Source organism: Monosiga brevicollis, genomic scaffold (genome assembly GCF_000002865.3).
Source record: "Monosiga brevicollis MX1 MONBRscaffold_19 genomic scaffold, whole genome shotgun sequence".
Taxonomy (NCBI): domain Eukaryota; class Choanoflagellata; order Craspedida; family Salpingoecidae; genus Monosiga; species Monosiga brevicollis.
The window spans coordinates 22,349-37,417 of record NW_001865056.1 but is presented as its reverse complement, the minus strand read 5'-3'; the positions used below and the strand labels follow the sequence as shown (position 1 = coordinate 37,417).

Genomic DNA, 15,069 nt, shown 5'->3' with positions numbered 1-15,069 from the left:
CTGCAAGGCTCACCGACCTGACGGGCCCGGAACGTGAGATCAGAGATGAGGTGGGATAACGGGTATGGTGAGAGGATGTCGGGCGGGGCATCTAAGGTGTGGCAGTGTCTGTTGATTCGAGCAGGCGGGGGCAGCGCAGACCAAGTGCGGGACTCATTCAGATGAACATTGAAGATGCTCAGGTCAGGCTCGGTTTCAGCCATTTTCTTGAAAGAAAAGCGATCGCGGAGCCCCGTGTACAGCTGTGGTTCGGGTATCCACCAAGTCAAAACATGATTGGCAGACGAATACGGGGACACTGGGAGTCGGCCCACCAGCAATGCCGGGACACGAGCAGGGGGGGGGGCGGAAGAACCTACGTATAGATCCAAGGCCTGATCACAATCAAAGGCCGGCTGCAAACACTTGTCCGGCAGGCTACACGTGGTTGGGAACCAGATGACGGCAATATTGACCACCATTACGCCCACGTAGGCCAAGGCGATGAGGCCCAGCACGGTCGTGCAACACCCAGGCCGGCCCATCGTGTCGTCGTCGTCGTCGTCGCCCCCAGAACGGCTCGGCGCAAGAAACTGCCGACGAAAGCAGTGAAAAAACAGGTATAAGCGGAAGCGTGTAATCCATCACACTTCTAAAATTTACGAGTCTCATGAGATACTAGCGGAGACTAGAAGACTGAGCAAGCTTCTCGTGGGCGGAAATTTGTATCGGGTTGATGCGGAAAATCATCGTCAAAACTATTACTTTTCTCTGGCTCGTGTTGAAGGCGGACGGCGACTTCAACAGCATAACCACCAGCCATGTCGGTAACCTTGCTTCCCCCTTTGTTGTGTTTCTGGCCCGCGGCGCGGGTTCAAATGGCAGCGCCATTGCTGCCTGTTTGTGAATGATGGATGGATGAACAGGGCCGTCTGTGTGTGCGTGTGTGTGCGTGTGAGTGTGCGTGTGTGTGTTGAAAGCTTGTTCAAGTGGGCGACGATGTGTGCATCTGTTTGAAGCAATCGCGGGGGGCTACGCGTGGGTCAACGCTGCTCGCCGGGGCATTGGGTCTTGTGATGGCTTGCCTCGTGGACATGGGCGGCGGCCTGCATTGGCGCTCGGATCGATCATTCCAAAAGAGGGGATGAAGTCAGAGCGTGGTGTGGGTCATGTCTTGAGGCTAGCGCGTGTGACGCCTGCCCGGGCTGTGGTCCGGAATCGCGCCTCGTCGTGTGTCGAAGAGGGCCTGCGAGACCGAGACCTTTGGTGGCCCCCCTTGTGCGCCTGCACACCATCCATCATCTGTTTTCATCGCAACCGGTCTACCTCTGCTGCGTGCAACGTTGTCTCCTTCATTTATCTGCTGGGCTTGGAAACGCTTTCCGGCGCGCATCATGAGTCTGCCCTCTTTCAGCTTTGATGCTCATGGTTTGCCATGGTTTGCTTCTTGCTCGTAGGTCGATGGTAATGCCCGAAAACTTTCAGCACATCTTGCGTGTGATGAACACCAACATTGCTGGTGACCGCAACATCATGTACGCCATGACCGCCATCAAGGGTGTTGGTCGTCGCTACTCCAACCTCTGCCTCAAGAAGGCCGAAATCAGCACCCGCCGCCGTGCCGGTGAACTGGTGCGTAGCATTTGTCGAGATGTCAATGAACAATGCAGCCGGGCATGCCGCTGTGGGCTCGGGCAAACAGTGTCTTGGCGAGGGTGCAGTGAAGCATGCAGGCCAGGGTCTGAGGATGTTTCTGTCGTTTTTTTTCTCGCCGACTCACGTCTGGTGCCTTTTTTTTTGTGATTGGCGTCGAGCAGACCGAGGACGATGTGCGCCGCGTGGTGACCATCATGCAGAACCCCCGCCAGTACAAGATCCCTGACTGGTTCCTTAACCGCAAGAAAGACATCAAGGACGGCACCTACTCCCAGCTTCTGGCCAGCGACCTCAACGTCAAGCTCCGTGACGATCTTGAGCGCATGAAGAAGATCCGCCTCCACCGTGGTATCCGCCACTACTGGGGTGTCCGCGTCCGCGGCCAGCACACCAAGACCACTGGCCGTCGCGGCCGCACCGTCGGTGTCTCCAAGAAGAAAGGAGGTTAAGACCTGCTTCCCCAACAAAGCCAGACTGGCCCTGTGTGTGGATGTCCCGTCGATTGCCGGCCTGGACGCGAGCCGTTACATCGGCGCGATGGGCTCTATGCACAGACCACCTGCCGCGTTGGCGTTGTTGTTTCTCTTCTTGGTTGTTCTTGTTCGGGCTTGGTGCTTGGTGAATTGGTAAACCTAGTTACCAGCTCTCGGAATCAGCCCCGTTTGAGCGCAACGATTTCTCCAAAACCCAATTCAACGCGTTGCTCACATCCAGTCTATCCGACCCGAAACCATCACAACCCAACTGCCTGTCAAAGCCCTGGTCAAAGCCCTGGGCGTCGATTTACTTTTGACTCTTGTTAGCCGACTTGCTTCATTCGATGGCCCTAGCAAGATACCGTCACAGAGGGGCCTAGCCCCTTGCAGATTTTTTATTTTTTTTTTAAAGAGAGAAGCATTCACCATATTCACATTGACGTTTCCATTGCCACTGATCTAAGGGCAGGGGGTGGCAGACGAACGTGTGTGTGCGCGTGTGTGCGTGTGTGCGTGTGTGCGTGTGTGTGCGTGTGAGGTCGTGACATGCCTCTTCTGGTAGCCGGAAGCTGGATGGGACGAGCCGTTTGGCTGGAGTGAGACAGGTGAGCGGGTCAGGAACCATCGGGGTTGGGTGATTATGGCCACTTCGACTTGGGTCAGCCCGGTGCTCAGCCGCAAGTATGAGATCAGTCGCGCTCAAGGTCAACTCGGAGAAGGTGCTTTCGCCACCGTTTACCCAGCAGTGCACCGCCTGACTCGGTGTCCTGTGGCCATCAAGGTTCTTAACAAGGCCAGGTTGCGCGCCGATGATGAGATCCGCAGCGCTGCCCTCGAGGCCTACTGCCTGCGCGTCGGCACTCACGTTCCCTTTGCCATTCGTCTGATCGAGTGGCTCGAGGATGATTTTCACGTCTTCTTTGTGCTTCAGCTTGCACCCGGTGGCGACCTCGCCACCCGCCTTGACGAAGTCCACCGCCTGCGCGAAAAAGACGCCCGCCGTCTCTTTGCCCAGTTGGCCCTGGCCGTGCAGGGATTCCACCGCGCTGGCTTGGCGCTCCGTGATCTCAAGGCTGACAACGTTCTTCTGCACGGCGATAACTGCTGTCTCATTGATTTTGGCCTGGCTGCGCCCAGTGCCGATGACAGCGCGCCTGTCAGTGCTACCGGTTGTGGTACGCGCAGCTACAGTGCTCCAGAAGTCAGCTACAATTCCACTTACAACCCTCGCAAGGCTGATGTCTATAGTCTCGGGGTCATACTCTTCCTCATGGTCGCGGGCGATTTTCCCTTTGACTTGGCGGGCGAAGACGAGGATCAGGCCTCGCTCACTTCCCTTCAACGCGATGAGTTGGAGCAGCGGGATGCTAAGATGCGGCGGGCTCGGCGTCGCCTACATGTGCAATTTCCGCCGTGGATCTCCGTCGACCTGGAGCGCCTCTTACGGCAAATGCTCGAGGTCCGTCGCTTTGGAGGCGCAGTGGAAGGCGGCTGTTCACAGGAGAGAACACAAGATGTCCAGGGACGGCTGGGGTGGGATCAGATAGGGAGAGGGGGGAAAGCGTGGCGCACATCGACGCGTTACGGGATTAGGGTCAGACATACCAGTGCCTGTTGACTTTGGTCACTGATGCCCATCCCTTGTGATGACAGTTTCAACCCGAGGCTCGACCAACGATCGACGTTGTCTGTGAACACGTCTGGTGTCGCAAAGAGATTGATCTGCAAGAGGCTGCCTGGGACAAGCAGGTTGGTTGGATGCCGGCATGCCGGTTATGGCCTCTTTCAACACGGCGGACCTCACTCCTCCTCGACGATCTGGTCCGTGCACGCACCCGCATGCTTAGCTCTGCGCTGCCCGCGCCCAGGCGACGCGACGACTTGGCGAGTTGTGCGGTGTCGACGAGGCAGGAATATCGGCCTATCTATCTCAGGTGCCCAGCAGCGCGTTTTCAGGCCTTTGGCTGACAGTTGCTGGTCAAACTGATGCCTGCGTTTGGGTCTGGCACTCTTACCTGTGTCGCAGCGTAAGCATGATGACTTGTTTGCGGCCTACAACTGCCTCAAGGCACATGCGCTGTATCACTCTGGCGTGCCCAAGTTGGTTTTTCTGCCTCAAACGCCACACCTTGCTTTGCGATCGGCACAGCTTGCGGAAATGTGTTCCCCGATCAACAGCCTAAGCCTTGCCCAGCTCTCACTCGCATTGCTTCATCATAGGAGTGAGCGAGGCTCCAACCCTCACTTGCCACTCCCGCCTCTGGCAGCGTATGCTGATCTGTCGAATGGGGTCACGGAGGCCAAGCCTCCATGCGATGAGCCATGGCTTTCGGCAGCTGCTCTAGAGGCTATTCGAGTCTGCACCTGCTAGGGCATTCGGAGAATTGCCCAGTTGAGGGTGAGTGCTTGACCTTGACCCACAGGAAGCGGTAAAAAGCCTGGCCTCCTCTTTGTGGGCAAGTCTTGAGCCAAGCTGAGCTTGGCTCCTTTCCATCTTGGTGCAGCACCAAGGTGGCTCTTTGGTTTCATGGACTGCGCGTGTAATCAGCGTCCGGTCCACCTTGATTTTGCACCCGTTTGAGTGAATTGTTTCCCTCGGGACACAAGAGTTAAAAATCATTATTGTTTTGACGTGCAATCGAATTTGAAACGTGGGTGGCAACATAGGCCAGCAAGGGGGGTCATCGAAATGCAGGATCAGCACAAGACGGGCAGCCAACCATGCCACCAGCTGCACATGATTCAAAAGAAAACGAACAAACAAACTCAGCACATCACTGTGTGTCAAAACGCTTGGAGGGGGAGATGCTGACCCAGTTTCCGTCCCACCCCTTTCCAAGAGATGAACAAATCGTTTAACAATAAAAAGGAGGCGACGCGAGCAGAGAGCCACGCCGGTGCATCAAGAAGAAGACAATAAAGGAGGAAAACACAATGACCTCGCCTCGGCCAGGATGTCAGTACAGCGGGTCCTAGACGAGAAGAAGCGGCAGGGCCAGCCCGCCCCACGAGTAGCCTGCAGTCTGGCCACGGTCGCAACCAGCGGCATCAGTGGATTGTTCCAAAGTTTTTTTTTTAAAAAAAAAGATGGCAGGTCATGGCAACAGGATGTCCGCCTTAGGCCGCCGCCTTCTGGCTGGCTGGTGTATGATCGTCCAGTCGTTCCAACAAGGTCTTGGAATAGCCTAAGGAAACACATGCATGGACGGTGTCAGTCAGGGGCATTGAAAAATCAGCGGGTACGTTGCGTGTACGTGCAAAGAGTTTCATGATGCTTGGGGGCATGCGTGGTGCGCCAAGGGTGAACAAACCTGGTGAGTAGTATCGAACAATTTCCTCGGGAAAGCACTCGTTGATGGTCATGATTGCGTCACCCAGTTCTGTCTCTGGATCTGCCTTGATCTCTTGGATCTGGGGGGGGGAGGAGGGTATCAACGCAACAAAAAGGTGTGAGGCAATGTCAAGCGACGGCCAGCACGCTATCAGACCAAGGGCGCGCCATAAGCAAGGAACGGACCTTCTTGAGGCCCCCAGAGGTAACAAATTGTTTCCGAGCCTTGGCATCGGAGGGCAGGATCTTGGCAAACTGGCCCACCACATTCTCCAGAATCTCCGGTGGAGCCTTGGAGAGCAAGGATTGCAAGGCGGGAAGATAGGTACATTTTTGCAGGATGTTGCGCAGAGCACGAGACGCCTTGCTCTGCACTTCAGGGCTGGCGTTCTCAGCCAGGCTGATGTCGAGGAGGATCGGCAGGACGGAGGCCTCGGCGACGTGTTGTGCATGTTGAGGGGTATGTCGACCGATTTGGCCAAGAGACCAAGCAGTGGCGGCACGAATGTGGTCTTCACCCTCATTTTGCAGCGCGGTGGCGAGGGCGTCAACGCCGTGCGACACAATGACCGACATGGCCAGGCGCTCGGAAAAGGCGGCAATGTAGCCGAGAGCCATGACGGCAGGCATCAGCGAGCTGCCTCGAGCCTCATTGATGTAATCCACCAGAGCCATGACACCTGCAGCAGTATCCAGAAAGAAGGTGGGAAGGTTTAATCAAATGAGCAGGGTGGGAAAGGAAAGCAGGGGGTTGAGAAGCAAAATAAGGAGAAGACATTGGGGTAAGATGGCCCATGTGTGCCAAACCAGTCAGCACGCACCACCAGAGTTGACGATGAGCTGAGCGAGTTCGGCGGAGTGTTTGGCCACGTCGCGGACAAGGGTAGCGACGTTCTTGCGCACGTACTCATCCGGATCCTTGAGTGAGGGCAAGACTGCTGGGAAGATGTAGGCTTCCACCACGAGCTCGGCAAGGTCGACGGTGTGTTTGGCCACTTGGCTCAACGCGGCCAGGACCTGTCGCTTCAGTTTGGTGTCCTGTGCTTCGAGAAGCTGTGCAAGATAAGCAATGGCACCATTGTCAACAATGGTTTGGGCAAGCTCTGGGGTGTGCTTGCTAATGTCAGCCAGGGCCGAGGCAGCGATGCGCTTGAGCGCCACTTCGGGTTCCTGCACGCATAAAATAAGCAGGGGGACGGCACCCGCGTCGACGACGGCCTGGGCCAGTTGCGTGTTGTGGCGGGCAATGTAGCCGAGGGCCCAGGCGGCGGCCTCTTTGACGGCAGGATCAAATTCGTCGAGGCAGATCACGAGAGCATCCACGGCCCCCGAGTCGACGACGGCCTGCGCCAGCTCGGGGCTGTGCTTGGCAACGGTACGCAAGACGAAGGCCGCTGCCTTTTTGTAAAACCTGACCAGAGAGTGAGAGAGACAGAAAGAGGGGAGAGAGAGAAAGAGAGAGGAAGGTTGGAAGAAGGGGCAGTTTGATTCATGCAAGCCGAGCGGTGAGGGATGGCAAATTCTTTTCGTAAAAGACGTTGAAGGGTGGAGCGGGGGGAGGAGTGACCGTACCTGTTTTGCTCGGCCAAACCGTAAACGAGCTGCGGGAGAATGTCATCGGTAACGACGGCTGCAGCCAGCTCATCGCTGTGATTCGCCAGGCGACCAAGGGCAAGAGCCGCGCTCTGGCCATTGGAAGAAAAACCGAGAGGGCAAGGGCGGCAAAGAACACCTTGGTGAGAACAAGGAGCACGGGGAAGCGGTTTTTCAAGGGGCTGACATGGAGCACGCACCTGCTGAATGGTGGGGACAGAGTCGATCAACAGAGGTCGCAAGAGCGACATGACACCTGTGCCGAATAAACCCAGGGTCAAGAAGGATGGGCGAGGGACGTCAACGCTGACAGAGGCGGGCGAGCAGGCGATCATCAAAGAGTCCACACCTGCGTCCTGCAAGGCATCAATGTTTTGTGATCGCGAAGAGAGTTCGGCCACGGTCTGCACAAAGTTGGTGCGAGCCTTTTGGTATGTCTCAAAGACTGAAGCAACACGGCCATGAGGCGCCGAGACAAGGCTCACCAAGCTGGCCAGCAAGGAAGGGGCGTGCGCGATGCGGGGCATACCTTGAAGGACCTGCTTGGCCATGGTGGCGATGGTGAATCAAAATCAACAGCTGTTGTTGATGGGAATGAGAACAGGCGATCCGTGGTCGTGTGAATGGACAAGGGCAGAGAGCGAGCCGAGGGCTCGCGGGCACGCGTGCGATGACAAGTCTGCGATGATCGAAGCGGTTGGGCGTGCGAAAGCATGGCGTGAGCCGGCCTGTATGGTCGTCCAGGCGCTTATCCTGTCTTCATCCAGCTCAATCCACCTTCCCAGTTCCTTGTAGCTAACCTCCCTCTCGGACCTCTTGGCGGGCAAAGGCGCGAGGGCGCTGCCGTTTCAGCGTCACACGCACCAATAGCAAAAGCAGAGAGAAAACGCCCGGCACACTCGTCGTCAAGGAATTGAGAATGCAACACGATGAGATGACGTGAACATGTACTCCTCAACTTGACTCCCAACAAACAACGCGAGAGTGTGACACAGATTACAGTTTGAAATAAAATAAACAAACCCCTACTATCTAATATACCGGGCAGGTGGAGGCGAGTTTTAGTTGTGTATGCTACACATATTGATGCCACCTAACGCTTTTGCTTACGATTGTATGCCAGGCTTCTGCAGCTACTTTTGGAGTTGTTGCAGTTTCCCTTTCTGATGAACATTCGTATGGGAAATTGGTTTTGATTGCGACATGGCTCATGGAACGGCAGCGGGAGTTGGTGGCCACGAGATCGACAGCAGCGAGTGAAGGAGCGCTGCGTGCGTGGTAGCGTGCATCCTGAGAGGATGTACATGTGTGTAGGGGTTGGATGGGTGGGTTGGGAACGGATGTCGATGCGGCTCGTCCATCAAGCTCGACCAGAGGAGGATCGTATGGTTCTGCAATGCTCCATGGGTAGCTAGCTGCCCATGGGGACGATTGATTGCTTGAAGCGTCTCATGAACTCACCGGTGCATACGACGAGATGGCTGGCTGCTCGCAATATTGTTCAGGCTTATGAAGGCTTGCGCTGTCTTCTGACGCAAGGCAGGTCATGGCAAGCCAATGTTGCAAGACAGCCGACCCCTTTTTTTTTTTTTTCGGGTCCTTGGAGTTTTGACGTGCGGGAGGAGTGCCAGAGGACGGCTTGTTGAGGATCGGGGCGCCACCCTGCTTGCGTGCCATCCCTCATTCGTGAGTTGAAGCCGGGTGAAGCAAACGATGAGCATATTAGTAATGATGATGAACAGTTGACATGAGAAGATGGCAAGCGGGCAGTCAAGGATCAAGGAGGGTAACAGAAGTAGTAGTAGCAGGTTGTAGCAGTAGTAGCAGCAGGTAGCAGCAGCAGGTAGTAGCAGTAGCAGCAGGTAGTAGCAGCAGGTAGTAGCAGCAGGTAGTAGCAGCAGTAGCAGGTAGTAGTAGTAATAGTAGCAGCCGAAGGACTCAAAGCGCGTGTGGTGTGTGTGTGTGGGTGTGCGCCGAGCAAGATGTTGTTGAAGATAAAACAAAGGAAATAGAGGCTCTATTTGATGTATACGAAGAAGAAAGAGAGGTTAATGAAGATTTGTTAACATATTATATGCAAGTTTTCGCCGAGATCTAACATGTTTATGACGATTATAGTTTAGTTATTGTAGTTAATTCAAAACAAGCTACATCATCAGGTCAGCGCGGCGCCGGGCCACGGGCCAGGAGCCAGGAGCGGGTAAGGGAAAGGGTGGCACTCATGCTGCTGCTGCAGGGCCGTTCAGTGGCGGGGAAGTACGTCGTCAGTGACTGGGTGGGCTCATCTCATCGGCGTTGCTTGCGGTTCCTTCGACCACTAGGGTAGCTTGACGCGCCGCGTTTTTTTGTTTTAGTTTTTTTTTGTATTCCGTTGCGCTGTGCCTGTGCCTGTGGCGGACGGTTGACAGGCGACCATGGCTGCGCCGCCGCCGCGTCCGCCACGCGATACCAAGCCCGGCCGAACGGGCAGCGGCCATGGCTCCAGTATCTCGAGTGTGAACGGTATGTTGACCAGACCTCTTTCCTGCTGGCTCCTACTCCCCATGGTTTATCCCCTCTGCTGCTCATGCGTCGCACGCGTCATCTGATCCCATGATGCATCGTAATGCGGCTATTGCAAGGCTCTACGCACCTGGGCACGGGCCTGCAGCGGTTGCTGAGTGGAGGAAGCTCAGCTGGTTCTTCCTCACCCCTGCCAGCTCGCTCCAGCGCCAAGCCCGCCTTTCCGAGTAACCACGGCTCGCCCTCCGCCTCGGGATTCGGCTCGCCAGTAGGCTCGCCCGTCATTCACATGCCTGTGCAAGCCACTTACGAAACCGTGACCCCGCCGACCCTACCTCCACGCGAGGACAGTGGCGGCTATGACACCTTGCGTGCGCGACCCTCTGTCCGCGGCGTGGTCACCTCGGCCACACCTGCCCCAGCCCGCCAGCCTCAAACTGGGCCTCCCGTGCACGACCAAGGAAAGGATGCAACACCCATGGAGTCAGTCTACGCATCGATGGATCTGCCCACAAGGACGGTTGGCGAGGCCGACACGGCCTACATGCCCATGGATGGCCGTGGGCACTATGATCATCCAGGGCGACGGTATCCAACCCTGGGTCGTGAACACATTTATGTTTTCTCGTCCTCGGCGCCACCGAGCTGGGTGGCCGCTGCCGAGGCCGCAGGCGACGTCTACTCCACCCTCGATGGCCGCCCTAACACCCACAATACACTGGCACAATCATTCGGCGCTCAGCTGCAGATAGACGATAGCTATGCCACCGACGCCGGGAAGCTCCCTGCCTTGACTTCCGTGACCTCGTCGAGCTTCGCCGACATGCTGGTACGACCACAGCCCCTGGTACACATGGTGCCGATGACAATCAACACAATCTCATGTCGCTGTTGCCGTGGCTTGTGCTCGTCCTTGTTTTTCATGCCCTCTTGCCCCTTTCTCGAAAAACACTGGTTGCTTTTGTTTCTCATCTGCGGTGTAGGGGCGTGAGGTGATTCAATTGGTGCGCGCACTGACATCCGAGGTGGAAAATTTAATTCTTGCGGTGGCCCGATCCCGCACCCTGCACACCATTTGGTAAGTTCCGATTCCGACGTAGCTGTTGTCAGCCAGCGCAAGGGCGGCATGCGGCAGACGCACAGCAGACCAGCGAGAAAGGTGACCCACTTGACTTCAATGCCTGGCTCTCCTGTGAACATGTGAACGGCAGGTTGGGCAACACGTGCTTTTCAGACGAACAATGGTGTCATCTCGTCGATGCCATCCGGGACGGCGCCCATAGCCTTGTGCGCATTGGGTAAATCATCTTTCCTTATTCCGAACCCTTGCCCTGGCTTCCTTGCTTGAGACAGTGGAGTTGAGGGCCGAGTGTCACGCGGACGATCCAGCGTTTCCCACTCTGCTTTTTGATTCATTTTTTTTTTTTTTTTTGTTCATCATGTGATGACTCCTGCTTCCCACTTAGCTTATCGGGCTGTCAACTTCGCAACGCCGACATTAAATTGTTGTGTCCAGCGCTACGCAACAAGGCAGTGACTGAGCTCGAGTACGTGCAACGACTGGGTGCATTGGTTCAAGCGCGTGCGCGTGTATCCCTGCAAACTAAAGTTTCTGCTTCTGGATGGGTTTTGCAGGCTTCAAGGCAATGAGCTCAGCGAGCCGGGCATGGCAGAGCTTGCTTATAGCATTCCCGGTTCCCGCCTCACCTATCTTGGGTAAGTGCGCGAGGCAGCACAACATTGTATGATGGCAGGCACTCAGACCTGGCCATATGGGCGATCCGCACCGTGGAGGCGATTTGACAACGCGGTGACGCCACGCTAGGTTGGCCAACAATCGGGTGACGCCCCAAGCCGTGCGCACGCTGGTCTTTAATGCGCTGAGGCAAAACAAGTGCACACTCTGGTTTGTGACGGGAGTTGAACAAATGGACTCAGGAAAAAGCGCGGGGATTTGGTTTGAGTTGCTTTGTTCCTCATTTCTGTGCCTGTTGCTGGTGGGGGCCCTGCATGGGTGGCTGGTAACGATTTTTCTCTTGACCGGGTTGAGCGTAGCCTTGCGGACACGGATTTTGACCAAGCGTGCTTCGATGCCATGATCGATGTGTTGTTGTCGACTCGGAACGCGCAACTCTCGATCGAGTTAGTGATTGGAGACCCGTCTTTTTGCAGCTGCAGAGCAGTGAATATGCGTGTGTGCGTGCGTGTGTGCGATTTACTCTCACGATTGGCTTGTGGACTCAGTTTGCACAACCACAGGCTAACGGACATGGGACGAGTGAACCGGAGTCTATCTCAGCTGACCGCCAGCAATCCCGATTGCCATATCCGCCTCACTTAGCCCATTTAGGGGGTGGGAGACAGGTTGCATCTGCCCCTAGTCTGGGCTAGAAAGGACTGCTGGCAGCCCTTTTTGCCAAGACTGGGTCATGTGACACGGGGTTGGGCCAGGACAACCTTGATGAGATTGAGGCCTTGACCCGACAATTGATGATCCTACAGGCAGCATGGTTGCATTGTCTAGAATCCTGCTGAAAGGAGGGCTCGAAGCCGCTCTTGTGTTGAGTATTTCTTGGTGTTCTAAGGCATGGGTGGAGCTTTGAGATGGTCGCCGACAACTGTTGCTTGATTTTTTTATTTTTTTATTTTTTCTCGGGACCGGCGATCGCCTCTCGCGGCCAGGCATGCACTTGAGCGAAACGGAGGTTACTATAAGGCGGTAATATTTGAAACACCGTGACGCCATCACCTTTGATCGAGATCGATCGCCTTGCTCGAGGAGCAGAGCACTCCTCCCGCTCCCGCGTGCCAACACCGGCCAGCGCAGCCAGCGTTTGTAGTGGGAGACGATCGGCGATTGCAACATCGCCAGGTTGACCGGTCGCTGTATGTCGACACAGCCTGAGCCAAGATACAACACGACCCCAGCGGGTGTATCAATTCGAGTTGTAGCATCTTGTGCGTAGACCAAGGCCAGATCATGCGACATGGTTTGCCCAAGGCAGTCGTCGTCAATCACATACAGCAAAAGGCTCAATACACTACGTTTTGATGCCAAGTGCAGAATCAAACCAGATCAGGGGTTAGATGGGGTTTGGCACTGTGATGCGTTTGAGTGACGACTGTCCAGCATCTGGACATTTACCTATCTGGTGAAAAACGCGCAAAATGCGCTTTTTTTTGAGAGAGAGGAGAGAGAAGCCCACATGTGCAGCTGCGATTCTGGGATTTGTTGTTGTGAGAGAGGAGGGAGAGAGAGTAGAGAGGAGAGACCTTGAGAGAAGAGAATTACGAGAAGCGAAAAGGCAGAAAGAGAGATCGAGAGAGAGAGATCGAGAGAGAGAGATCGAGAGAGAGAGAGAAGTCACAGAGAGAGAGATCAAGAGATCCAGTAGTCAAACGTTCAGTAGGGACGACTAGCAAATTCAAAAAGGGCAAAGTTGATAAGGGGCGGGGGGCGGAGCGGGCGGTGGTTGGCATTTTCGAGACGCTCCGTGAGCCAAGTGAGTACATGTGATTCAGATGGTGCCTGGCTTTGGCTTTGGCACTCCTCTGCTCTTGGGCTGGGCATGTGCACGGTTGTCTGATGAAAGGGCGGGGCTGAGGGACGGTTGGAGATCGAGATCAGGATCGGGATCGCGGCGTCCAGATCAAACTGCGCGTGCTCGGCGGCGGGCTTGCTCATCTTGCCACGGCGTCTTGTGGGCTGGATGTAGAGAAGCAAGATTTTGGACCATTTGGCAGCTGTGTGCGAGTTGCTTCATCGATAATTCACCGGCAGCATGGCGTGCGCCGACTCGGTCGACCAGTTTTATCTGGTCATCATGGGTGCCCTCGTGTTTTTCCTGCAGGCTGGTACGTGCCTTGTTGGACTTGCTGTATCGCTGCCTCGCTTGCCACGCGTCCACCGCGCTTTGGTATCTTGCCCCCTCCGCCTTGAATCATTCCAAACTTCCAAACTGAAACCGTCACAGGCTTTGCCATGCTGGAGGCGGGTACCGTCCATGAGAAGAGTATGTCGATTTGGTCCCACGAGCCCGGCAGCGCTTCGCCATGCCCAACCATCTCTGCTGGCATCACATCACTCACGCGCGCGCGCGCGTTGTCGTCTCACCCTGAAACGCGACAGACACAACCAACATTTTGGTCAAAAACTTTTACGATTTTATCGTCGGAGCCTGGATCTACTTCTTTGTCGGCTTTGCCTTCTCCTATGGCGGTTTTGGCGGCAACGATTTCATTGGCGGCGACGAAGGCGTGGGTTTTGCGCTTCACGACGTGGATATCTGCGAGTATGCCGGCTTTTTCTTCCAATTCACCTTTGCCGCTACTGCCACCACCATTGTGAGTGGTGCCGCTGCCGAGCGCGTCTCCATCACCGCCTACTTTATCTATTCGCTCGTCATTACCGGCTTCATCTACCCCGTGGTGGTGTACTGGACCTGGTCTGGCAACCCGTGGTTGACGATTGGTCGCGATGGCAATGGCTACACGGACTTTGCCGGCTCTGGTGTCGTCCACATGACTGGTGGTGCCTGCGCCCTTGTCTGCGCGGCCATGCTCGGCCCCCGCCTTCGTCGCAAGGGCGCCGACGGCCAGCTCATCGATCTCTATCCTCACTCGGCACCGCTCGTGGCCCTCGGTACCTTCATTCTCATTTTCGGCTTCTTCGCCTTTAATGCTGGCTCCACCCTGGGTATCGTGGATCCCACTGGTGCCACCGGTGCCGTTGCTGGCCTTGCCGCCACCAACACCATCATGGCTGCTGCCGGTGGTGGTCTCATCACTGGCCTCGTGGGCAAGTTCCGCACCGGTCACATCAGCCTCTCCATCACCGCCAACGGCATCATTGCGGGCATGGTTGCCATCTGTGCCGGTGCCGGCTCGGTCATGCCGTGGGCCGCACTCATCATTGGTGTCGTGGCCGGCTTTGTCTACCTTGCCTGGTCCGTGGCCCTCGTGCGCTTTGGCATTGATGACGCCCTCGACGCCGTTCCCGTGCATCTCGGCGCTGGCTGGTGGGGTCTCGCCGCCCAGCCCCTCTTCGCCCATCGCACTGGCATCTTCTATGATGGTAGCGACGCCGATGCCTGGCGCCGCCTGGGCTGGAACCTGGCTGGTTCCATCGTCATCTTTGTCTGGGCCACCGGAACCAGCCTTGTCATGTTCTACGTTATTGACAAGCTCGACATGCTGCGCGTTGACGAAGAGACCGAAATGGCTGGCCTGGACCACAAGGAGCATGGCCATCCCGCCTACGATTACGCCTACACCTTGAAGCATTCGGCTCACCACGATGTTGATGCCAAGCCGACCGAGACTCAGTTTCCTGCCAAGTCCACCGGGGCCTTTGCCACTGACTCGGTTTAATGTCCCTATATCGATATGAATCGTTTTCTCTCATTTGGGAGTCACATGTTTGTTGGGTGCGTGTGTGCCCCGGATGTGCGAGTATCACCGCTTGAGTTGCTCTTTCTTTTAGTCCTCTTCTGTCCCAAGTGTCTCCCCGAGGGATCACCGCGCACATCATGT

General features: G+C 55.9%; 6 protein-coding genes across 6 annotated transcripts in view; 4 read left to right on the top strand and 2 right to left on the bottom strand.

Annotated features, from left to right (window-relative positions):
• MONBRDRAFT_33373 (uncharacterized protein) overlaps nt 1-524 on the bottom strand; it is a gene marked incomplete at its 5' end in the record, with an annotated part of 3,553 nt that extends 3,029 nt beyond the window's left edge. The window contains 2 exons of the mRNA XM_001747759.1: nt 14-242; nt 360-524. Of these exons, the coding sequence (XP_001747811.1) occupies nt 14-242; nt 360-524 (394 nt within the window). The remainder of the gene's footprint in view (nt 1-13; nt 243-359) is intronic.
• Nucleotides 525-759: 235 nt separating this feature from the next.
• On the top strand, nt 760-2,084 carry MONBRDRAFT_37988 (uncharacterized protein; the record flags this gene model as incomplete). Its single annotated transcript, XM_001747864.1, has 3 exons — nt 760-802; nt 1,437-1,611; nt 1,797-2,084. Coding segments are annotated over exons 1-3 (465 nt in total). The 5' UTR covers nt 760-800.
• A 667-nt stretch (nt 2,085-2,751) lies between these two features.
• Nucleotides 2,752-4,765, top strand: MONBRDRAFT_37987 (uncharacterized protein; the record flags this gene model as incomplete). The annotated part of the gene is made up of 5 exons (XM_001747863.1): nt 2,752-3,570; nt 3,765-3,860; nt 3,959-4,045; nt 4,138-4,211; nt 4,332-4,765. 5 exons carry the CDS (start codon nt 2,752-2,754, stop codon nt 4,480-4,482), a joined length of 1,227 nt encoding a protein of 408 aa, XP_001747915.1. The 3' UTR covers nt 4,483-4,765.
• Nucleotides 4,766-5,228: 463 nt separating this feature from the next.
• Nucleotides 5,229-7,942, bottom strand: MONBRDRAFT_37986 (uncharacterized protein; the record flags this gene model as incomplete). Its single annotated transcript, XM_001747758.1, has 9 exons — nt 7,900-7,942; nt 7,565-7,714; nt 7,385-7,480; nt 7,236-7,291; nt 7,015-7,127; nt 6,264-6,853; nt 5,629-6,122; nt 5,423-5,522; nt 5,229-5,296 (listed from the first exon to the last, which is right to left on the bottom strand). The coding sequence occupies exons 2-9, from the start codon at nt 7,584-7,586 to the stop codon at nt 5,229-5,231; spliced, it is 1,539 nt and encodes a 512-aa protein (XP_001747810.1). The 5' UTR covers nt 7,587-7,714; nt 7,900-7,942.
• A 1,314-nt stretch (nt 7,943-9,256) lies between these two features.
• On the top strand, nt 9,257-12,041 carry MONBRDRAFT_33370 (uncharacterized protein; the record flags this gene model as incomplete). The annotated part of the gene is made up of 9 exons (XM_001747862.1): nt 9,257-9,291; nt 9,390-9,435; nt 9,686-10,366; nt 10,521-10,615; nt 11,004-11,084; nt 11,173-11,253; nt 11,363-11,443; nt 11,593-11,679; nt 11,782-12,041. 9 exons carry the CDS (start codon nt 9,257-9,259, stop codon nt 11,876-11,878), a joined length of 1,284 nt encoding a protein of 427 aa, XP_001747914.1. The 3' UTR covers nt 11,879-12,041.
• Nucleotides 12,042-13,519: 1,478 nt separating this feature from the next.
• MONBRDRAFT_27353 (uncharacterized protein) lies at nt 13,520-14,907 on the top strand (the record flags this gene model as incomplete). The annotated part of the gene is made up of 2 exons (XM_001747861.1): nt 13,520-13,550; nt 13,667-14,907. The coding sequence occupies 2 exons, from the start codon at nt 13,520-13,522 to the stop codon at nt 14,905-14,907; spliced, it is 1,272 nt and encodes a 423-aa protein (XP_001747913.1).
• Nucleotides 14,908-15,069: the final 162 nt, after the last annotated feature.